At 38.7% G+C, this 25,736-nt stretch overlaps 1 protein-coding gene across 1 annotated transcript in view; it reads right to left on the bottom strand.

Annotated features, from left to right (window-relative positions):
• Positions 1–1,981: 1,981 nt before the first annotated feature.
• Positions 1,982–25,736, bottom strand: part of LOC142334762 (uncharacterized) — a 603,346-nt gene continuing 579,591 nt past the window's right edge. The window contains exons 2-4 of the mRNA XM_075383045.1: positions 14,842–14,993; positions 10,369–12,395; positions 1,982–3,600 (exon numbers count right to left, since the gene is read on the bottom strand). Coding sequence (XP_075239160.1) covers positions 2,577–3,600; positions 10,369–12,395; positions 14,842–14,982 — 3,192 coding nt within the window. The 5' untranslated portion in view covers positions 14,983–14,993 and the 3' untranslated portion in view covers positions 1,982–2,576. The remainder of the gene's footprint in view (positions 3,601–10,368; positions 12,396–14,841; positions 14,994–25,736) is intronic.

Below are 25,736 nucleotides of genomic sequence, written 5' to 3'. Positions count from 1 at the left end.
TTTACCTAAAAATATTATATCTATAAACTATGCAGTAACATATTATCAAACCCTAGAGGAATTTCCGTGGCTCTTGAGGCTAGAAAAACCTAAAAAAAATGACAAGAAATTTCAAAAAAGTTAAAAAAATTGCAAGTTTTTTAAATAAAAATTGCTACAACTTCTGATATTGAAAAGCTAAAAAATAATCCATGACCAAGAAAAAAATTTACAGTAGCTTATTATCAAACCCTAATGGCCTAAATTCGTGATGTTAAAATGTTGAAACCATTCGATTACCACTACAAACTATACAGTAACCTATTATTAAAAGCTAGAGAAGGTTCCTTGACACCTAGGGCTGGAGATCAAAAAATGTCAATGAAATCAAAAAATGTCCAAAATTTTCAAAAAGCTTAAAAAAATTGCAAAATAGTAAAAATTGGGTGTTTTTAGCGAGCGATTATTCGTTAGTAGCTAAAAACGGGGGGTAGGGGCTGATGGTGGGGGGCAACAGTGGGGGGCAATAGGCAATAGTGGGGGGGGGGGGGGGGTCAACAGTGGAGGGGTCTTCAACCTCTAAGAACCGGCTCTTGACACCATAGGTATAAGCCTCCAAAACAGTTTGAGCTGAAACAGAGCTGAAAGTCTCTAAGATTACTTAATGCCCGCTGGGCGCTACCTGTTTATCCCATTTTTGAGGACAAAAAGTCAAAAGCGTCAGATGAAAATTTGGTCAAGCGAAAAATCGCATAAAAAAGACCGACAGGACTAATATAATTGCTACAAACTTCGTTTGAGAGCAATTAATCAATTGAACTTAGCTTTTAACCGAAAATAGTGCACGGCTCTGTCCGGATAGACCAAAAGTTGCTGCAAAATAGGCATTCAGAGGCGATTCTGGACCCAAGCAAAAACAATTTTTCAATATTTTGTCGCCGAAGTATCTTCAAGCTCCTAAACTGATCATTAAATCAAATTCGCACTGTGTTCCAGCCCTTCAGTGGAGGGCGGTGTTATATAGTCATCTTGATTTTTAATGTTATTTTGGCACTTCTTAAGCGCACCAAGCACCAAAAAATTTACTGGATAATTTTAATAAAATTTTTCAGGACATCAAGGTTACCAATGATTGGCTGAACTCATTATAGTACAAGCAAGTCAATTTTGGCGCAGAACGAAAGACGATATTTTATGCATAAATTTACAGACCTTTCGTTAAATGAACAAAAATGCCACAAAAAATCTTGCGTCTTCATAAAATTGCGAACGTTACCATGTCACCGTTTAAAGCTCCGGACATTTGGTTGCCTTTCTTTCGTCTGTGCGCAATTTGTGACTTACACTTGCATCAAAAATAAGTGGCTTAATAAACGCAAAGGTTTCTGCAGAATGATTTTACAAAGCTGAAGATGACAATTTGATTTTGAGAAAACACCAAAATAAGGAATGAAAGAAAAGTGACAAAAACCCAAATATTAGTTAGTATCCTTGAGATGCAGTTTATTGTAATATTTAAGTAAATGAAATCTCGGTCACTAATGAAAATTTTTTCACTATTTCAATGCCTTTATTTAATCTATTCCCATCTAACAATACGTTGACACCCATTTGTTTCTGCTCTAAGAGAATATTTTAAGTATTTTAAATCAGAAATTTATTTAAATTCACCCCATCCGCTGAGTTTTGAGGAGTTTTGGCTCTGAGCTGTAAAAAATTGGATGACATTTTAATTACAATTTTCTATTTGTTAGACTAGTCTATAGCTCAAGCAAAACAATACTTTGAAAACTTGCTTTAGGATATCTGTTTTTAGAAAATACCAAACTTTTCAGAAGTTTGGAATTTTCTAAAACGAAAATTTTGTAGTTTAAGGGCAGCGAATAGCTGAAATTAGTTTCTTCTGTCACTAACTGTCTCCTCCGTTCAAAAAACGGATCTGTCTCAGTTGGATTTTTGCTCCGAAAACTTTTTTTTTCAAAATATATCCCCTTTGAGAAAAAAAAACATTGGTAACCAGGCCATTGGGTTTGGAAACATCTCTGTAAACAGAACGACATGTCATCGATTCAGGTAAAATGGTGGGCAAATTTAACAGCTGTTTGTTTCTCATCAAGTATTCTACGAAATGATGACAAGAAATTAGGCAAAAAAGAAAAAAAAACGCAACCAAGTTGTCAAAAATGGATTCAATTCCTTCTCTTGACCCTCAAAAAGGTTGGAAAACACAGCTGAATAAAATTTTAATGACTTAAGTTACATTTTGAATTATATATTTGCTCTAGTTAATTATTCAATGATTTAACTCAATCAACTATATAAATTTAAAAAACGTATTTGCAAATAAGGCTGAAAATATTTACTAACTCGCTGTTTTTATGAAATTGCATTTAAAAATGCATAGCACCACCAGAAAGTCTAAAATAAGTTTTAATTCACATTTATTTCAGGTTGCTCATAAATTCTCTCGTTAAACGTCACTCGACTTTTAAAGAGACATTACTTGATAGGCTGCAACCTCTTTCAATGTCTCTCAAGCGCTGATTGTACCCAATGCATTTTACTTTTTATACAGCGCTTGGAAATTCAAATCTGATCTAAACAAGAGCGAAGCCTTCTGTTTGTTCAATCGCGAAGAGAAGTTTTGCTCTCAATGTGTCAACATCACTGTAAACGGGAAGATCAAGTAGATTGAAACAAGTATGCGCCACAGGTAAGTAATCATTGCCACCGTGTGTGGGCTGGATTGTGAAGCTAAGACTTTTCATTCCGTTCACTGGAACTCTTTCAGTTCCTGTCAAAAACAGGAGGAATTTCAGCTTCTCTTGGTCGGACATGTCGTGAATTACAGTCCAGAAATATTTAATGACTGGATGCTCGACATTGAAATCGCCTTTGTAGGAGGTCGAAGCTTCCAGTTCATGAAAATCATAATTACTACTTCCACTAATCAGCTCATGTAACTCTTCGGGTTGAAAAAAAGACAAGACATCGCTTTGGACTACTTTGAAAAAACCTGTTGAGAATTCAAAATATTGTTTCTCAACCGACTCGTTTAAGAGGTAGTTAACATAAACACTCACAAATTGTTCTTTATTTTCATGAGTTACAGGAATTTTTCCCCCATTCGAAATAAGATCATGCACAATCGTGCTACCGTAGAACTCTTTCGCAACTTGGAAGTTGAGACCAAAAACCTCTTCGACATCTTCGCCTTCGTAGTTCTTCAATTCTTCAAGCTGCTTACCCATTTGACTATCAAGCGAGTAGAGGTCTTGGAGACCAACGTCACGTGAAAGCAGCTTCTTATATAACACCATTGGAAACATCAGATCAATTATAGTCTGGTTATAAATCGCAAGTCCACAGATCATGCCAATCATTTTGAACAGTCGCAGCTCGTCGCCAATTATATCACTAAACCATTTGCTGTCACCCACAATTTTGAACATTCCATATTTCACGTCAAGAATCTCGCGCAATATGAGCATGAAGAATTCTTTTCTCACACCACCAGCGTCAACTGCTTCTTCGCCTTCAAATACGACTTTAAGAGGTTTCCTCAAATCGGAATCGTCGCAAGCAAACAATTGGTTCAGTGTAGAATCTACCAAATTAATCCTGAACAAGAGAAGAAATGTTCGTTAAATGACATATCAGCTTGCGGTCTGGCATAACGAAAGAACACAAAAACTCATGCAAAAAATTAACAAAACCGACTAACGTCGGTCGAATTGCTCTCAAACGCCTGCTAAATAATAGCCTGCTAAAGAGCTAAGGGTGGCTATTACAAAAATTATGGCTAATTAGAATGGAAATTAGAGACAAAATGTTGTTACCATAAAAAAAAATAAGTTACAGTTACCTAAAGACCTCGTTAAGTTTCGTTCTGCAACGCAAATCTCGAGCCACACCGTCGCTCACGGAAGGAACTGACATTTTGTTTATTCCGCAAAAGGGTAAAATTTTAAGAGCTTCAAAAAACAAAACCGAATAACGTCGGCCTGATTGCTCTCAAACGACAGGCGAGCGGTTGCGTTCGGTAGTATCCAGCTGGGGCTTAAGGATGCTAGCAGTCGGGGGGGGGGGGGGGGGGTGACTGGAGGGGGTCAAACTTTTAAGACTAAGAACCGCCCTCTCACACCCAAAAATGGTCAAAGGTATCGGCGAATCGGAAAGTTAGAGACTAGTAAGGCGTATGCGTAAGGCTCTATGAGAGCTACTCGTCCACTTGATGCAGTTCGAGCGCTACCTGTTTATCCCGTTTTTGAGGACGAAAAGTCAAATGGGTCAGAAGAAAAACCGCTCAAGCGAAAAATCGCATAAAAAAGACCGACAGGACTAATATAATTGCTACAAACTTAGTTTGAGAGCAATGAGTCGAAACACATTAAGTGCCATCCAGAAAAAGTGAAACGAACAAATTCAGACGAATTCAATGGACGAAAAGCATCAAGGATCAGAAACACTGGTGCATTATGCGAGAGAGAGAGAGAGAGAGAGAAAATATAAGCACTATATTTGAGATGTCAATAGTACAGAAAATTAACTGGTAAGTCAAGGGAAATTGCAGTATGTTACATATAAGACAACATAAGCAAAATATATTGGAAGTCTTTTTGCAACTCTTTTTTTCGTTATTCGTCCGAGAAATATATTTTCGTGTGGGGAATGCCTTTCGGTAATTCGGATGCCTTTCGGTAATTCGCGAGGATATCTAGTAAATAGAGAAAGTAGGTCTTGGGCTCCTAGCCCTGGCTCTGAATCAAAGAATTATGGCATTTGCTGATGTCCAACTTAAAGCCTGGAACATTTTGTTAAAGTACGCTTTTTTAGTGTTTTTAGTTAGCTGGAAAAAGAAATCCGTACAAAGATATCTTAGAAAATTCACGTCTGGAAAAAGATAGGCAGCTGTCAATTCACTAGAAATTTTATCTTGATGAGTATCTTTTCGAGCACGATAATTTCTTTTTCTAGCGTTCTTTTTTCTGAGTTAGTAACACCGCAGAAAAAATTGTAGGAGTACAGGATATTCGATAGAACAAGCTAATTTCAGAGCAAAATTTTGGGAGTAAAGTGTACCAATGGTTACGATTGTTCGAATTACATCGCCAATTTCGATAGAATGCTGAGGAGTAATGTCACAAGGATTACTCATTGGGGGACGGCTCGTTCTCTTTCTCACCAATTTTTATAGCATTTAGTTTATTTCTAGATATCGACAAAAAAAAACACTAAGACCTCACAGGCAAACACAGAAAATCTCAAATTAGCAATAGTGAACAACAGAATAAGGTCGAAGGAATTGGACAGGCTAATAAACGCATCCGCAATGCAATTCCACTTCTGAATAAAATTGTACTAATCGAAAAGTATTTTGCGTTTAAAAATATAATTTCTCTAGTCACTTTGCAAGGGCAACTTTGATCGATAGAGGTCTAGTCCGTTCGTCTCAGGATTAGTTCAAACGCATTGAACTAAAGCATCAACCAGTTAATTTCAGATTGCTACAAAATGATTTTCCTCGAGGCACAATTTCATCAGAAAAATCTGAAGGGATTTTGATTGCAAACTGCTTTTGTGATCCTGCCTAAAAAGAGACAATAATATTTTTCAAACCATCAGATGGGAACGCACAACGTGGCCTCCTCTTTATGATGACAAACAGAAACAAAATTGTAGTTAGGTTTAGCATTTTGTGGGATCAGAAATTTTGTAAGCAAATGGGGGGTGTTAAACCCCTTAGCCGATTCGCTGGTATCAGAAGATTGTCGCAACACATTTTAAAAAGCCGACGCTTTGGCGTGGTTTCAACTTTATAAATTAGTTTGCATCTAAATCTCTTTGTCTCTTCCTAAAAATTGTTCACCAGATTTAAATTTTTGAATTTCAAGAATTATTTCGTTTGTTTCGTTCTATGTTCTGGTCAAGCTTCTTGCTTCAAAGTGATTTCAATTATTCATTGTTGATAAAGGAAAATTTTCAAAGCATGCTCGCTAGCATTTAATCAGTGTTGTCTTGTTTATACAACAGATGCAATAGGTTCTGTTTTTGAAATTGGAGTAGCTAAAGCGATAACGGATAATTGTAATTTCAAAAAATAAGGAGTTTTAAGTATTGCTGTTAGGCTATTGTGATATGTGCCGCATGTTTGGTGCGATATTACAGATGTTTTCATGATGGGAGGTTCACATAGGCACTGAAGTCAGCCTAACACAGGCCAAAAAGCATTAATCTTCTGTTAATTCGCCAAAAAAGTCCTAAATGTCCCAAAAACGAACGGAGAAAAACTAAATGTGATAGTAGCCGAAGGTTCTAGACTGTAAATTCGGTCAAAGCATACGCCTAATGACATTGGTACTTACCAGTTTAACAAAACAAATAATTGCTACGTACACCTCTAACTAAAAATTTCTCGGACATACATAATGCATCATACCAGTTCTGAGCTAAAAAAAACACAATTATAAGTTGCGCAATAAAACATTCCTAACGATTAGATATTTTTCGATTTCGATGCTGTTGAATAAAAATCAAGCTATTCCACCTACTTCATTCCAATTGTTTTCTTGTAATTTATTCTTTTTATTGAATTAAATCTACGAGACATTATATCTTTTTTTATTAATACCAACCTCTCATTGTTGTGTAAAAACATTTCAAAAGGGCCTCAGATATAGTGATAAGAAAATATTGCATGAAATTTGCCACGAGAAAAAACTTGTGAGTCGGGACACGCACGAAGCAATGTTCGGCTCCCAAATTGGGTTCATTCGAAATTAACGTTTACGTAAAGATAAATACTACTGTTAGCGCCAGTTTCTGCCCGACAGCCGGTGCCCCAAGGCAGCGTAATTGCTCCCGTTCTCTTCCTTATATACGTTAGCCGATTGCCAAAAATGAACGCACAGATTTCACAGTTCGCTGACGATTTTGCCCTGTACTACAGATCTCGCTCAACTAATTCAAAACAATCTGCAATCATCACTAAATAGCCTTACAGACTGGTGTGACCACTTGAAAATTAAAATAAATCCTAACAAAACTCAGTAAATGATTTTTAAAAACCCATCTAAGAAAGAGTCTGAGCTCAATTTAAAAATAAAAGGCGTACCCCTCGGAAAAACACAGTCATTAAAGTTTCTAGGTATTACTCTCACTCCTCATCTCAGATGGAACGATCACTGCAATAGCCTAATAAAGAGAGCAAACAGCAGGTTATTTCAACAATGGAGAGTTAGCAATCTAAACATCAACGAAGAGAGTCTTTTATTGGTATACAAATCTTGGATCCGGCCTCTTTTTTTGTACTCAAATGCCTGATGGATTGAACAATCCCAATCACTCATTAACAAAATACAATATGTCCAGAATAAAGCGTTGAGGATCTGCCTACGAAAACCTAGATTTTACAAGGTCCAAAAACTTCATGAAGAAGCAAACATGCAAACAATTAGAGAAGTTCAGATCAAAATAGCAAACGGGTATATTAGTCGGGCAATCAAACACAACACACAGTCTGTAGTGGAACTAATTCACAAAAAAAGGCAGTGCCCGCTTAATAATTGCAAAAGTACTCTCGATCACCTTCAATACTAAAAAAAAAGACAAACTGGTGCACTATAGCCATCCGGTGTAGATAGCAGCCCAAAACACTGATGAATGAGAGAATGAGGATCGAGCCCCAGTGCATCCCCAAACTCAAGGCCATAAATTGTTTTCCAAGAAAGATCGGCAGACGGACTGACAGCAGTGGAAAACTGGGGAACTGAATAAACAGGAATACGATGACAAAAACGGGAAAACAAGGAAGTGCAACTTTATATTGAAATCTCAGCGAAAAACATCACACGAATTTGATGACTAGCAAACGAAATAATACAAATTTTTAGCCAGCAGCGCAGTTGTGAGGAGCAACGAACACGAAGATCTCTATACCTACAACAACGGTTTGACTCCAACTTTGTTTATTTATCACTATGCGATTTTGTTTTTTCTTCATATATCTGTCAAAGCGTTTATTACCTACAGCCAACTCAAAACGATTTAGTATAATTGTTGAAGCCAAGCCAATTGGCTCAGCGGATAAATACGTATACACGTAACTAACAAAGCGAACCGAAAAGAGTTCGAAGCCAAGATGTTTCACCTTCCTATTATTACCTTCTCTTACTTTTTTTTTGCACATAGCCGTCTTTTTATCCGATCAGAAAAATTACGAGTGTATGGCCAGCCGCTCGCTTAGTCAATTCGGGGCCAGACACAACTTATTTTTATTCCACTTCATTCTTTTCATTCTATTCAGCCAGCCGCTCGCTTAGTAAATTCGGGGCTGAACAGATCACTTCATTCTTTTCATTCTATTCAGCCAGCCGCTCGCTTAGTAAATTCGGGGCTGAACAGATCACCAAAAACATCAAAACAATAGCTATTTACGGTAATTATCAATTTGATTAAGCTTCCTTTCCTTTTGAAATCTTTATTTCAGTCTTTTAACCATCTATTTCATACTCCACTGAATTAAATTAAACAAGAGAAACACCTCATCATCTAGCTTTGTGCTGCGCGCGGTTTGGTTTCAGTGGTTTTATGGTTAGGTCAGCGTAGCACTTTTAATCAAGCACTTCTTATTTTTCATCAGTTTTGATTTCTTTTTATTCACTTTCTTTTATGAAATTAAAACAAAGTTCATTTTAACTTTTTCAGTCCTCCCTTTTCAAACAGAAAATTTTAGCATTTGCTCTCCTTAGACTGACGACTACCATATTATACGAATTAAGATCATTTGTTTTATACTACCTATCTGCTTTAATTGGTTGGAAGTTAATTCGTATTGCGATTGAAAAAGTATAAGTTGAAAATATGCGTCATGGAACTTAGCGCGGACAGCTAACTCGATGTTTACAATGCGCGCGTGGGTTCGATACTCAGGATGAACCAATTTCATCCGTCTCAATTTTTCAGACAATTCCAAACTGAGAACAATGGAACTATGAAGCGAAACACCTCCAAATCCAGAAGAAAACTTAGTGCAGTGCACTAATATTGATTAAAATTCTGACACCCACATTATGAGGTTCGAGTCCCATCAACGTCATCAAACATTTAAGATCCTGAAAATTTATTCTTTTTTTTGTTTTAATTAATTAACAGTACTTGTTACTTACCTTGTGAAAATAAAAATTGCCGATCACACCATCTTCTACGAGGCTAGCCATGTATCCTATCCATTATCTTTTTGAAATGCCAAGTTCAGCCAGTAGAAGCCCTCCATGGTGCTTGAAAAGGCTGAGTGCGCCGGAGGTAGAAGAAGTCTTTAATACAACACGAACAGAAACTCAGTTTTAGCGAGAACTTTCTTCTTCAATACTTCTTTTTAAACTGAAACTCTTCCTTAATATGTATTAAACTTCTTTTAACGAATGGTTGTACATAAATTGTGTAAATTGTTATTGGGTTCATTCGAAATTAAGACACAGTAATAGTTTACACCCCAAGTGACAGAGTCAGAAGTTTAGCTGACGCCTGCCTAGCCAGCCATTACAACTTGTAACTAAGCGATAAAACCGAAAGTAGAAAATAACCAACTAAAGTAAAAATGAAATCCAAAAATTCTCATCAAAAAGCTTCAGTCAAGTCACCTAATTAATAACTATGAGCCATCAACTCAATTTTCATAACTACGGCTGTGATAAAGCTAATGAAAAAATAATGAGAATTGAGTTGATGTCTAATAGTAGCTATGTGACTGACGCTCTTTAATTTTTTTAAATTTTGGGATTTTTTTTACACTTGGTTACTTTCTACAGAAACAAAAAAAGCAACAATTATAGTCGAAACTAAAAACAAATTTCTATGAAAGAAACAGTATGAAAGTATCCAAAACAAACTATTAACTGAAAACATTATATATAGTTCTCTGTGAGACCGCGTCAGTATTGAGAACCAGCAAAACAAAGAACAAAAAAACGGCCAAACTCACTCGCTAGACGGGATTTCTTGTCTTGCACTCACAGATAAATCGATCGCCTAAAATTGACTGACCAAAACAGTTGAACATTCAGTTACCCCAGAACAATGAAGGAGTGAAGAAAAAAAACGTTCATTAAGAAGTTCGACTAAAATGACACGGCAGCTCGAATCAATAAATAGCTCATTATTCAATACCCGAGTACAATTAAACGACCATTTTAGAACTGAATCTTTTAGATACTATCAAAAATTCGATTCAGAAATTCAAAAAATGGAATTTCAGCAAAATCAACTAAAGAAATGAAAACATAAGCCTGCAAGTATTTGCAGTGAAAAGCCTGTGTCAAATTTATTTTGGTTTAATGGAACAGTACCTAAATTTCTATTTAGACAATGGCATTATTTTTAATTCTGTACCTGTTGACGCAAAGAACTAAGAAAGGGCAAGCCATGCCTACAAAGTTGGATGCCATTAGACTCTGCAGCTGCACTTGAGTCACCACTCTTTGCATCTTGATAAGTGCTTCACATGCCAACAAGGCACTCTTTGCTGGAACATCAAAAACAAACGGAAAGTCGCAAACTGGCACAACTCTGAACGGATCACAAATCTGTGACAGAGAACTGGCATTCTTCGAATTCTGTCCACTGGTTCTCTTATGTAGCCAGACAATGTAATCGTTTTCTAAATCTAAACGTGTTGTCAATTGCTTGACATAAAATCTATTGGGCGGAAGCTTCTTAGAGTTCGTTTTCATATCGTTAATCGAATATAGTAACTCCATCATTCGAAGGCTAATCATAAGTGACTTCACCCCCTGCTCGTCTTGGAAGACATTTGTTCCCGATTTTATAGAAAAATTAACGAAATGATTAATTACTTCTTTGTAGACAGAAAGCAACTTGGCAAGAAACCTCGTATCCGCATTTCGGAACCAATATTTCAAAATTTTCAGAGCTGATGTGTTTAAATGGAGAATTTGAGCTGCAAATGGTACAATTAATGTTTGCCAGTTGTTTGTACAATCCAAAATATAGCACTGAGAAAGCGATAAGTAGAGTCTTAAACACTCGATATCAGCCGGTTCTCTAGGGAGGGAGCGAAAGAGAGAGTCAATTGCGCTCGTTAAAGCTCTGTCAATAGCCGAATTGTACATTTCAGATAAAGTTGAGAAAAACAAACTCACAGTATCTAGATCGACGCTCGATTCTTGCGGAGTACTTTGACAACGTCTTGAGGGATATGAGTGCAAAAATGAGGAATTAACACTTGCAGCATCTGAGAAAACAAACGAGACCATATCTCGAAAGTTTTCATTTCCGAACGTGTTCACGAATTCTGTCGGACATTTTGTGAAATCTTCTACAAATTTTGCATCAATTCTGTCAATAGGGAATCTTCTTTCAAATGTCGATATATTGGCCCGCAGTACACAAAAAGATTGATCACCGCCCGCGGCTATCAGTCCTACTGGTCCAGGTATGTTGGTCACTAGAGTGGGTTTGAACACATCATTACTGTGGTCCAAACCAAGCTGTCCTAAATTGTTCAAACCGAACGCGAAAACTCTCCCCTCTTCTGTGAGACAGAGTGAGTGTTTCCTGCCACAGGAGATATCTCGAACATTCAAGTTATCGGACCAGAGAATCTCAACTGGATCGAGAACCAGATCTTCAGAATGGAACCCTAGCTGTCCTTTGAACCCGTTACCACAACTCATCACAGTGATATTTGGCTGCAAAGTAGAGCTTGACGATGGTTCTACCTTCGAGCAGAGGAACAGAGAATGTTGCTCTCCGCAGGCAATCTTCAAGACAAAGAAGGGTTTCAAGTTGTTGTTTCTGGCAAAAACAAATTGGTCTTTTGTATCGCCAAGTCCTAACTGACCAAATTTATTCAACCCGCAAGCAAAAACGCGGCCTGAGACCGTTGTTATGAATGTATGAAAGCTTCCACATGCAATATTAGCTATTGGCAACCCTTCAATACCTTTCACAACCTGAGGATGACGTGAAATTTCAACTTCTTTGCCTAAACCAAGTTGTCCGAAGGAGTTGGACCCCCACATGAACAATTTGCCACTTGAAGCCAAAGCTACCGAGTGCTTAGCTCCAGCACTAACACAGCGCACTTTAACAGCTTCGGGAAACTGCACAATAGTGGGCCGATCAAAAACTCCATTTTCATTTGCGTCCGAATCTAACAAGCCTGTTTGGTAATCTGTGTTGGAACCCCAGCTGAACACTTTTCCATCTTTCGTACATGCTAGGTTGTGTGATGATCCAGAAACAACGCTTTCTAACTCGAGCGAGAGGCTGTTGCTGGGTAAATCAACAATGGACGGTCTAACACATCCAGAGCTTATTTTTCGTCCACACTGGCCCAAATCATTGCCACCACATGATATGAGATTTTTCATTCCTTTGGAGTCCACTGTAAGAACCTAGAAATATTAACTCAGAGAAACATATGCACAATATTTATTATAAAACAGCAGTAGTGATAAAAGAGGGGGTCTGTCGCACACTTTTAGACACATTTCTGCCAAAACCCATCTCTGTGTGGGTTCGAATCCCGCACGGAGCGGGGTTTTGGGAGAAATGTGGGGTCTAAAAGTGTGTGACAGACCCCCCCCCCCCTTTTATCACTAATCATAGCAGTCCCACAAACACAATTTTAAAACCTAGACCCCAAAAGGACTCAGAATTGACTGAAAAAATTTTACATTCAAAACAGACAAGAAATTCGAGAACACAAGTTAGAAGCAGTAATCTCTTTCAAACACAGTTCTCTTACACTTCAATTTGTGTTCGAGATCTCGGCCATTAAATTGTCTTGTAAAACTCTTTAGTATCATTGTTTTCTATTGTACTGGCGTTTATTTTGTACTATCGAAGTCCCGCCAAAAATTTTTTAACTGAGACTGGGGCACAAAGTAGTGTTCGTCATAATATAAGACACCGGAAATTCAGCGCGAAAAATTAATATATTTCAATAACCAATCAGTAACAATGAGAAAGATCGGAGCCAGGAACAGAAAGAAACGATTAAAAAATGCCGGTAAACATTGTTTCAAATCATATTCAACCTACGGCTGTTAACAGGCGAAAATATTTGCAATCTCAATTTGTCCAATCTTAAAGCTTTAAATTCATAATGGGCATTTATTTCATGGCCAGTTCACAGTAGAAAAGAATTTGAGCCGGATACTGCATAGATAAAAATATCTGAAAGAAAATTGAAAAAAAAAAATTCAAAAGAAATTAATCAGCCGACAACTGGCAAAAGTAATAGATGGTGGCAAACGCAGCCGACTTTGCCACCATCTATTAAAGACTCAGCAAATAAACTTAACAAAAAGGCGCATTCAAAAAGCTAAACAACAACAATATAAGGTGTCATTAATAATACCTAAATCGCAAAAAATTCAAAAAGATATATTTAAACGCACCAGATCTTTATCAACTGAGACGGACGTTATTTGTAAACTAGTCTCCCAAAATCTTGACAATCGCGTCTCAAAAGCACAGGTCTTAAAAACCAAGACCCGAACAACAATCAGAAGAACTGACTTAGCCATTTGAAAAAGACAAAGTGAAAAAGACGAATGAGATGCCCAAACACCGAAAAAACCTTGAATGAAAAAATGCAGATGGACAAAGGCAAAACATAAACGATTAGCGTCGGCTGAATTGCTCCCAAAAGACCGTCGATTGGATTCGATAGTACCGACCTGGGGTTTACAAATGCTAGAATTGGAGTGGGTAGATTTGGGAAGGCTGGACGAGAGGGCTCAGACTGGGGGTGGTTGGGGGTTAAACTTTTAAGATTAAGACTGGCAAAGCGTAAGGCTCTAAAAGCCCTTAATTCCCGCCGGGCTAAACCTGTTTATATTGTTTTTGAGGACAAAAAGTCAAATGGGTGAGACGAAAAATCGGTCAAGCGAAAAATCGCGTAGAAAGACCACAAGACTAATATAATTGCTAAAAACTTTGTTTGAGAGCAAGAAAAATGGTTCTCAGGATTGAAAAAAAATCTTTCATTAAAATTTAACAGCTAATAAAGAAATCATAGAAAATAACAAATTTGGAGACAAAATTTGCCCTCAGTCAGAAATAGCCAAATCAAAATAATATCTTAAAAATTAAATTAAAATACCAAAGGTCTAAGTTTAAACTTTACTTTCCCCAAGAAACATAAATATCTGCCCCAGAGAACTTGTTCCTGTTAAAAAACGAGAAATGATAAAACAGAAATTTAGCTAAACCAATGTTTCACGACCTGGAAGCAAAGAAAAAAGAGAACATAAAACTTTACTAAAAGTGAAGAATGGTACACATTAACAAAAATTTTAGCGCTTCGTATTGTAAAGCTACCGAATACCAACTTCTGTTCCTCAGAGTACTGACCTTTTACCGTTTTGGAAATTTTTCTTCGAGCCCATTGAGACCAAGCAGATAAAAAAGTTTAATTCAGTTTAATTTAAATGTTTTTTTTTCACACTTTTTTTTATCTTGCTACAACTGACAAAGAATCTTCATTGAAGGCTAACACAAAAATGGCTTCTCACACGAGACAAACAGAGAGTATATATTTTTCTATATAGAAAACATCGGAAACCTTTTTCTTGAACGCCTATATAATTTCCTACTCTCTTTGAAAGTCAGGGAACAAAAATGAGGCCACTAATAAAATTTAAAAAATGGAGCCAAAAATGGTGTCAGATTATCTTCGTTTGCAATTCAAGTGTGCTCAACCAGTACATCACATGATGCACAGCTCCCAAACTTTGGTATCTCTAAATAACGGTTAAAATCTTTGCCCATGCTTACTCTATACACAAGTTATATTCGGTTGTATCTTTTACCCGACGAAAATGTACCCCTTACCTGCGTGTGTTCACGTCCACTGTTCACAATTTGCACTTTGAGATTGTCAAAATGAGGCACTTTTCGAAAGTTGGGGACTGTGATGTCGTCAGTGTGCCCCAAGCCCAGCTGACCACAGCTGCTGGAGCCACAAGCCAGCATAGTCCCAATCTGAAACCATCGTATCAATCAAGTTCTACTTCTTAAGAGCAATTTAATTCCTCTCAGATGGGTTAAAATATAAACCGATAAACGTCGGTCGAATTGCTCTCGAACGACAGGCGAAGCTAGAGGAACTATTTTTGGTTCAAAAACGTCTGACTAGGGAGGGGTTCGAACCAATGAGCTCTCTCGGTTCGAACCCATCTACCACTACGCTACACAGGCCTATTTCTGCCTTCGCTCTCAATTTGCTTTATTTTTGCAATAGACTTTATTTCCGAATGCGCACAATTCAATTCACTCAAAAAATCAAGCGTCAAAAAGTAACGAGACGTGAAATCGAAAGAAAAAACAGTCAAGCAAAAAATTTGCATAAAAAGACACACATTTACCATTATTGCTTCAAATTTCGTTCGAGAGCTGTTAGGGGTCTATGCAGGTGCAACTACTGTGAAAATGCACCAGTACTGAATTCGAATCAGGATCTCTTACTTGCAAGCCAAGTGCGCTACCCATTTACACCAACTGGTCTTCAGCTCTCGAACTTGGTCATCTCTTATAACCCGTTCTCACGTTCTTTCTTGCTCCTCTAGGCTTCATTTCGCTAGCCAAGTATACTTTGAACAAGTAGCTTCTTGTCAAGCTTATCTTATGCACAATTTACATTAGATTGTTCTCTCAACCTTCTAACATTGCGCATAGTCTCTCACAGTTTCTAACTATCTTGTCTCTCTTTTGCGGCAAAGCTCAGAGACTAGGGCCCATAACATGTGGGGTTATGGATTTTCGCAAGCGGAACTAAAATTGGTTTCAACTAAGTAGAAAAATTAATTTATCAAATATGAGAAATTAACCAAAAATCATTTTACAGTAGAATTTTGAGATTTACCAGAGAAGATTATTAGATCAAGATGGTGATTTGATTTAGGGGATGAAAAATAGTGGGCGTCGCAAGGGTTACCAAATAGTGGGAGTCGAAAGGGTTACCCAATAGTGGCCAATAGTGGGGTCGGAAGGGTTACCCAATACCAATAACATAGATAGTATCCACTTATACTTTTCTAAGAATTCATTCACATTTCCGGTGGTATCAATCATTCAATACATGCTGGGTTTTAAAATTTTAATTCAAGTAATATCACAGATGATTGATTTATATAAATTTTTATCCTAAATTCAATTTAATCGATTTACCCTTGTTTCACTAATCCGGTAAGTGAAACTATCTTTCTAAATTGTAACTAAATTCAAGACTATTGAGCTGATTGCGTACAGTCTGTTTTCATGCAAACTGTTCTGAATGTTTCAGCCTTCGATACGGGTAAAAATTCGGCTGCCATTTTGTCAGAAGGAACGTAATGAATTGAAATAGTTCCACCTTCTGTCTTGTCCCGAATGAAAGGAAATTTTGTCTCGATGTGCTTGCTCCTCTTGTGCATGAGTGGGTTTTGGCACAATTTGATACAACTCTGGTTGCCCCCTCCAATTGCTAATGGATGTTTCTGTTGGATACCGAAATCCTCCAGAAGTTCTTCAGATATCTTGCTTTTTACTGCTGCTGCCATGCCCTGATATTCTGCTTCTGATGAAGAAAGAGCAACTGTGGCCTGCTTCTTGACAACCCAGCTGAGTTCTGCTCCAGGTGCGTTGAGCTTGAAGTAATAGTCCGTCGTTGATTTTCTGTCATTCACATCACAAAACCAGTCTGCATCACTTTCCCCCACGAAATCATAACCAGCTTCTTTTGTGTAAGTCAGTTTTAAACCTTTTGAAACTTGGATATCGAAGAACTCGTTTTCCCCATAGCCAGTGTTGATTGGTACGTGCATTCATGTGTCTGGACAGAATGTTGACTGATGTCTAGCCTCATCTGTTTGACCAGATACAGAAATGATCAAACCAAGCTTCTGTAGATCCTTTGGTCCACTTCTTTTCCGTTCTGTGCTAACTGAAGTTTCAAATTCAAATCAGCGGGAGTTCTTGAAGGTTTGCATTGATCCTTTTGAAACGGCTCAATCATTGTCTCTAATCAGTGTTCCTGGTCAACTGTGACATTGCCCTCTTCCCGTCTGATACTTAGACCCAGAAACCAGTGTCTGGTTGCCTCAATCGCCTTCTTGACATCGGAGATCACTGTAAAGCTTTTTGATGCTACTATGATGTCGTCAACCCAGACCAAGATGAAGGTGTGACCCTGTCTCTGCTCTCGCGAACAAGCAAAGGTCGTTCGTGCTTCTGGTGAACCCGTCTCAGTAGGAAGTTTGCCAGCTCCTTATACCAGTTGTTAGCAGCCTGTTTCAAACCATAAATTGAATTGTTTTGTCGACATACTAACTTGCCTCCATCTCATCCTTGTTTTACAAACTCCTGTGGCTGTTCCAGATACACTTCTTCCTCTATTGGTGAGTGCAGAAAAGCCGTCTTGACATCAAACTGGTGCATCACACGGCCTTGCTTCGCTGATAGTTGAAGTAGAATCCTGAATGTCTCTGGCTTACAGATAGGGGCAAAAGTCTCAAATCAGTCCAGTCCTTCCATTTAATTTACGCGGTTACATAGGGTGCTTTGTATTTGTTGAACTGACCATTGGGTCCCAATTTCACTTGTAGTCACATTTGCCCGGTATGACGTCCGTTTGTATGTGGTTTCACCAGGTTCGAAGTCTCGTTGTCTTGGAGCGCCTTGACCACGTTCGTCATTGCCCGGTGCCACTGGTCCCAATCGTCACCTTGCTTGACTTCGTAGACTGTTTTCCTTTCCACATAGTCACCCTCAGTCACAGCAAGATGAGTCCTGACTTCTTCAAAAAAATTCGGAACATTTCTAGCTCGTGTCCCTCGTCTGGGCTCTGCCCAGTCCCCATGCTCCAGTGCCTCTTCAGTGAAGCCAACTGTCTCTAACTGTGAGAAGTCCTCTGTGTCACTGTCTTCCAGTAACTCTGAGACTCCACTCTTGTAGCAGTAGATTCTTCATCTAGTGCTGCTTCCTCAAAAACCGAGGCACCTCGTCTCAGTGTCCTTTGTTGTCTGCTCATGCTCTCTGCGTCATGCCACTCCTCCTTTTTGCAGTGATGTGCCCTGTTTCTCTTTGTTGCCACCGCCTCATTGGGATCTCTGACAACACAGAGACGCTCTGAGATTGAGCACAGTTCAGATTTCTTGATCACATCTCGCACGGCCATTACCTTGCGTGTTTTGGGTACGTACACCAGGTATCCGTTGTCTCTTTCAATGCAACCCAGAAACTTGCCCTCCAGTGCCTTGGGTTCAAGTTTGCTGACGTCTGTCCCTCTTCCTCATGAAGACTGTGCAACCAAAAATAGATAATTTAATAATTGAAAGCTTAGGTTTTATACCTTGATTCGGCTCTGCTGGGCACTTTTCTTCTCGTCTCACAGCAAAGTTTGTGATCCTTGTTGCGTGAAGGATCGCTACTCTCCACACCATCTTGGGAAGTCGTGAGTCAACGATCAAATACCTTGCATCTCCAGCAGTGTCCTGTTGCACCTCTCAGCTAACTTATTCTATTGTGGCGTCTCTGGTAAGGTCGTCTCGTGGAGAATGCCTGCGTCTAGGCAGTACGTCTTGAACTGCTCTGAGAGAAACTCCCTCGCATTGTCTTGCCTCTGCTTCTTGGACGTCCCCCAGAGAGACAAAATGTCTTCAGCTTCAGGCTGTCCAGTGCTTCACTCCTTGCCTTACGGAAAACCACAAAAACAAACTTTGTGTACTGGTGTGCAAACAAAATGCAGAACCGGAACCCTGAAATAGACTCTAATCTGAAAGGTCCCATCACGTCTGAACACAATTGCCAGCTTCTCTTCTGCTTGGGTCTCTGTCACTCTTGGTACCGGAGTCTTTGTGATCATGGCCAATGCGCACTCATTGCATACATCACCGAGTTCCCCCGTTTTTCTGGTGCATTCCTGACCACATGAGCTTGATTCAAATGATCCAATAGTCTGCCACTTCCTTGGGCTGTCAAGTTTTACGCTGTTGGATTTCATCTATAACTCTAGAACGCTGCGGGTTAGATAAAGCAAATCATTTTCTTGATAGTTTTACCCGAGTTCACTTTTGGAGTTTTATGCAGTTATTTCCTTTCCCGAAAGTGAAGCTATCAGTCACTCCGTGCATCTTGAGACTGATAGGTTTGAGGAATAGTCAGGCACAGGCAAAACATTCTTTAGCGCTCATTGCAGTTCTCCTTTGTTTGAGGGTATGCTCATCCCCCACAGCCTCTGCCCACCATTCTGGAAGCCTCATCGTTGCGATTTCTGACAGAGTATTGAATGGGCACAAAGTCAAGGAACGCGTCAATGTTTGTCACTATGTAATCTGTGCAACCACTGTCCAATAGCTTGTCTGCTGTCTTCCAAAGGCTGCCCAGTTTTCCTCGTCTGGTGAAGCCAATGTTGCACCAACGCCACTGACATGTTTGCCGCCATCTCTGTCTATTGCATGCCCTCTCTGAGTGGCCCTTTTTACCACAATTGCTGCATTGTGCTGTCTCCTTCCTCCTACAGTCCTTGGCGAAGTGACCTGGCATCCAACACACAAATCAGTTTTCCCCTCTTGGGTCCCTTCTTGAAGTCACACTTCACTGCCAGTGCCACTTTGTTCCTTTTGTCTCTGTGCTCTGCTATCATAGAAGTTCTGCAGCCTTTTCCTCGTCTCTGTGAAGTTCGTTGCCGGTTTGAAGCTTTCCTGTATAACTTTCATAACCCATTGATAGGCCATTGAGGACCAAGGCGTTGAAGAGGGTATCTCAGATTGCTTCTCGTAGAGTTGTGAGCAACTCCTGTCCTGATGAAGCTGTCCATATCCTCATAATCCTCGAGCTGCAATCGAGCAAGATTTGCCACCAAAGTCACCACTATCGGCGTCTCCACACTCTGAAATCTCTCTAGCAAAGCTTCCAAGCCTTTGCTCCATCTCCGATGCTGTCATCTCCTACACAGTCATGTCTCATCAGCATGATGGTTGTTGCAACTAGAGCAAGTGCCAGATAGCACCGCACATTGTTTCGTTTCTCCTTGATGTCTGCAGCTTCCTTCTCATATGCATCCTTCAGCACCTTGCGGTTCTTCTCGTCATTGCTTGCCCCATTGGCTAGTGTGACAGGTTCATTGTGTTGCTCATCTGTCCCACATAGTGATTTGTATAGTCTCTTCGACTGCATCATCGCCACAAATCTCGTACTCCATATTGGAATGTCGTGCGCCTTTCCAGTGTAGGTCAGCAGCTTCAATGTCTGTTAATCAATCGTAGAGCAGGCGAAACAGTTGTGAAAAGAAAAGGTACGAAGCAGTAAAGGACTATGACTGACAAGAACAAATTAGTTTTGTTTCAGAAATTAGTTTCATGACCTAGAAAATTGCTGGGCCCATAAACAGTTAGGGCGTCTATGCAGTACAGGTGCAACAACTGTAAATATGGATCAGTACTGGATTCGAATGGCATCTAACTTGCAAGCCTAGTGTGCTACCCATTTACACCAACTGGTCTTAAGCTCTCGAACTTGGTCATCTCTTATAACCCGTTCTCACGTTGTTTCTTGCTCCTCTAGGCTTCATTTATCTAGCCATCTATACTTTGAACAAGTAGAGCTCCTGTCCAAGCTATGTCAAGCTTATCTTATGCACAATTTATATCAGTTGTTCTCTTTCAACCTTCTAACAAGACCGATTACTATTTGGTGGCTAATTTTGATTATCATATTCTATCGGCTTAACACCATTGATGTTTTATTTTCCGTTCTATGAATGTATAAAGGACAAAAATATGATGATCTTCTGTTTATTTGATCGCTGAAAGATCAATGATGAAGGATGTGAAGACAAGTGTTTAAGTTAATCAGCTGAAGAAAAATCGAAAAGAGCGACGGTTGTTTTAACCGATCTTGCAGTATTCTGAAAGAGCAAAAATGGACGCAAAAATTTTTTTGCAGTGTGAGTATTTTCACGTGCGCAATTTTCAAAGCAAAATATTAACTCGTAGACTTTTGCCCCAAATGCTCCCTCAATTTTGTCAATTGTAAGTTTCGAACAATTTTAGGTATTTTTCAGACTTTTAGAAGCAATTTTGCATATATAATGTCATTTTGCCGTTTTGTACAGCTTGAAGCGTTATTGTTGCAGTATTTTGCTCTTTATATCTAGAGCACTTTTATCTAGACAAATTAACAGCTTTTTCAGAAGCATGAGATGGCTGAAAGTTTGATGCCCTTTCAATAGTTCAACAGTATTTTTTGTCCTCTGAAAACCTTTTTTGGTTTCTTTGCAAATGTGTTTTTTTGCTGTTTGAATAGGCTATGACAACAGAAAGTGTCAAAGAAAACAATTGCTGGGACGTCTCTTCATAATAGAGACTTGTTTGCAAATGTCCACAGATTTTGAATTTGTTGCCATTTCTAATGCAATTTTTTCGATGAGAATCATTCTTATTGCTGTCTATGCTTGTCAGTCATTAATTCAACATAAAAGGAACTTATTGAAACATTTTGGAAAATTTTATCAGATCATGCTTTTTCCGTTTGTGCCCCCTCTCCAGCTTCCTGGGTGCAGATTATGTCAGCCCCCCCCCCCCCCCACCACCACTCAAGAGCACGTGCCATATATTTACGTAATGATTTACAATGTAATGGCACGTGTTGCGTCACTGGGGGATTCAAAACGTACTGAAAGGGGGAGGGGAGAAAAATCGGAAAAGATCCAACTAATTAATCAAGTTTTGCCTCCAGTCCTTCACTGACTTTTGAACACATATTTTTCTACTTCACCTTATCTTTCATTCGTATTTATCATTCAGCACAAGTCACGCTTTTAAGGCTTGACTCCTAACTTACGTTTATCACAATTTCCAGTTTATAAAAGTAAGCGAGATTGAACATCAGACTTCTCCCTGTAATACGATTCTGGGATCATTTCCGTTTGTGCCCCTCCCCCAGTACGTTATAAACCCCAGTTACGGAGCACGTGTCATTACATAGCAGATCATTATCTACCAATATGGCACGAGGGTCCGGGGGTGGGGGGTGCACATAATATGCACCCACTGAGCTGGGGGAGGGGGGCGCCCTCATTTTTTAAGCTTTGATAGAAACAACATTGTATTAGTAAAATACATGCTGATTTGGTTGCTGTTGAAAGCTTATTTGGAGTAGAAAATCTGACTTTTAGTTACAGGTCAACTTCACTCCTTAATAGTGTTATTAACTGACTTAGATAATGGCAGCGAAATTTGATAAAAACGGACAAGAAGAGCGAGATCAAGGTGTCCCTTAACCCCACATCCCAACCGTGCCTGCCCCCCCCCCCTTCGTTCATTCAATCCCTTTGTAACTATCCATTTCCTGGAGAATAAATGGAAACAGAGGAGCAGTTCATATTTCAACTGCCCCGCATCGGAGCAAAAGTGGATATTTGGATAATAATTTTATCGGAAATTGGGAGGGGCTAAAATGGAACTTGGTTTAGAGCTGTGCAATCCGCACAAATAGAAAAAAGCGCAAAAATTCATCACAATTTGAAAAACGAAACAGGAGCGAGCCTAGTCAAGAAAAGGCATAATAATTGGACAAAATATTGATTAAAAACTGAGTATTGATTTTTATTCACTTTCTCCTTTTTCAGTTGCATTTTGACAACCTCTATTATCACCCAATGCCATATCACAATTTCACCCCAATGCACTCCAATAAAACATCCATTCATTCATCATTATTCAAACCTTCATTACTATAGTAAAGCACATAATTATACCAACAACAGAAAGACATTGCAGTAGTCATAGCCACAACACACTATGCAACATAATGATGACAAAACAGGAAGACAAATGATCTGACTCTAGAAAAACAAAAAACAATAAAAAACAACAAAAAATATACCATAGATAAGAAACTGTAATTAACAAGCATTGAAGCCTTTGTATTCCTAAACCACTAATTAGAAGAGTGCCATTTCCGTCCGCAGACCCTTAAAATATACGCTAGAAACAGCAAATACGTAAAAGCGTTTCATCTAAGACTTCATAAAAAAGGGGTGCCTTAAATATTACCCAAACATTTCCTTTTCACTTTTCCCCCTTTTCCTACCAATTAAACTTTAATTTTCGCACCTCCCATATCTAATCTCCTATAAGCCTGCTCCATCCAATAGCAAACTGCTCGAGACAAATCTGCCTGATTTAAACGTCTAACCATATTCTCCAATTTAATCAACGCAACAGAACAAATAAACCGTTCAGCATTTAGAAATACCAATCAAAAAGACATCACAAAATCACAAAGGTGAGCTACATTATATCTTCAGGATTTTTTTGCTATCGATAAACGCAGACATCCTAACCGCACGAAGAATTTCTTTAAATAAAAAAAGGGATTTTAGAAATCCATTAAAAATGGGAGGTTCACAGTTCCAATTGACCGTTACCAACAAAATACACTTTTTGCTTGTTTCAACACAAAATGGAGCTCATAGCTGATTTCGCATCATATTTACCATCTTAATAATTTCACAGCACAATTAAACTCCTACCTGATTTTTGAACACAATTAAATCCTTGGCCGAATTTACAGAAAAATTAAACCCATAGCTGACTTCACAACACAATTAATCTCTAAGCTGATTTCAGAAGACAAACTCTTACCAACATCACAGCACAATTAAGGTCATAGCGGATTTCAGAGGACAATTAGACTCTCCGCTGATTTTATATCGTTTTAAAACCTTTAGCTGATTTTCAAACTCTATTATACCCTTGGACAAATTCCCGCAATAAAAATAATAATCAAAGCGGACTCACGCCACAATCAAAATCTCCGCTAATTTCAACTGAATAAACTATTACCTCAGTACAAAACACAAAATCTGAGCTGATTTCAGAACACAAACTCTCAGCAACATCATAATTCAATTTAACTCTTTGCGCGCTTCAGAAGAGACGACTAAACTCTCTGCTGGTTTTCATATCATATCAAAAACTCTTAGCTGGTTTTACAACAATATTATACCCTTGGCTGAATTCACATGATAATTAAACGCAAAGCTGACACCACAACACAATTAAACTCTCAGTTGATGTCAAGGCAATTAACTATTGCCTGATTACAAATGACAATTAAACTTTTAGCTGAATTCAGATCACAAACTCGGCGAACGCAAAGGAAGCCGACATAAAAGCAAACCGAAAGTTATGTAATAGTTAAGTAATCTATCAGAAATAATACACTGTTAGCCGTTACAATCAGTACTGCGCGTAGTATTACAGTTCATAATGTATTCCAATGCACCAACGAAACAAAAACGCGTCAATTTTTAGACATCTAGTAGGTACGGGCCCCAGCAGACTGCTGTCCATGGCCATGCCTTTCATCTGCTGTGGGATGTACTCCGGAAACCGCGGGCCGGTTATCGCAGCGAAGCCGCGACGCGCGCCCACCTGCCCGCCAGTTGCAACTTAAAATACGGGTATCGCAAATTTTTGGGCTGACTTCACCACATTTTCAAAATTCGGCTTGCTTGCCTATCGGTTTGCTTGACCGCCAACCACAAACTGTTAGAGACAGCATAACTAGACTCTTAGCGTGGGTGTCCGGAATATTAGACGACGTGGAAATTAGCCGAAAAAGTCAAAAGAAGGAAAACTAGAAGAACTAATTGCACGAGATAATTGCGGTAATCAAACATAACTGGGACACGCAATTATCTAACTTGCTTACAAATGAAAATAACGCATTTGGCCATGCCTCGCGGGCCACGGCCAAGCCTCAGCGGTCTATTGGACTTGATATAAAACTATCACAACCGAACAAAACATCAGCACCGTTCTCAAATCTTATCGGTTAATATCTCCTTTTCGGCTAATAATCCATTCGGCTAATTTTACTTTCGGCTAATATTAACGGCTCCCTTGGCGCGTTTTAGAAGGGACAATTAAATTCTGCTCTGATTTCATATAAAATTTTAAGCTGATTTTGCAACACTATTATACCTTTTGGACGCATTCCCATCGTAATGAAACTCAAAGCTGACTACGCAACACGAACACCATTAAACTATTAGCTGATTTCCGAAAATTCATATCGTAGCGGCAACACAACACAAAATCAAACTCTTACCCGATTTCAGAAGGCAAATTAATTCTAAGAGATAATTTAACATTTTATTTAAAATCTAAGCCGAAATCACAAAACAAACTCGTACCTGATTTCACAATATACAAACAATTAGATGATGTTAGAAAACGCCTAAACAGCATTTTAACTTGAATCCAATTCAATAAAATGAAAAAAGTGAAAACTGCTGATTTGAGCATTTTATGCTCAATCAGAAGAAATTGGTCAGAGAAAGATCAGTACAGACGAAGAGCTAACCAAATAAACAAGATCAAAAATAGTTTCAGCTTATAAAAAACCAACTCACATGACTTCAAAAGAATGAAACTAGCTCACAAAATACCATTTTCAGAGCTACTGTAAAAGCTGTTTCAACAAATCGATCTTTTTTGTAACCATTATCCCCGGAAAATTGCTTCAATTAGCTGTAACCACTATCTGGCGATTTGATATTCGCTAATTCTGACATAAATTATTCACCAAACCTCTTAGGAGCCATGATATATTTAAATGCCAATCTGTAAATTTTCATTAATCCTCAATCAGTAGTCCAGGGGACTTTTATACAATCATTCGCCAATTAGGTTCAAGTATATTTCGTTCAAGTTTGACCGCATGGTTAAAAGAGTGACAAT

Source organism: Convolutriloba macropyga, chromosome 2 (assembly GCF_964194025.1).
Source record: "Convolutriloba macropyga chromosome 2, txConMacr16.3, whole genome shotgun sequence".
NCBI lineage: Eukaryota > Metazoa > Xenacoelomorpha > Acoela > Convolutidae > Convolutriloba > Convolutriloba macropyga.
Note: the sequence above shows the minus strand (reverse complement) of the source record. Positions and strands in the feature narration are given on the sequence as shown.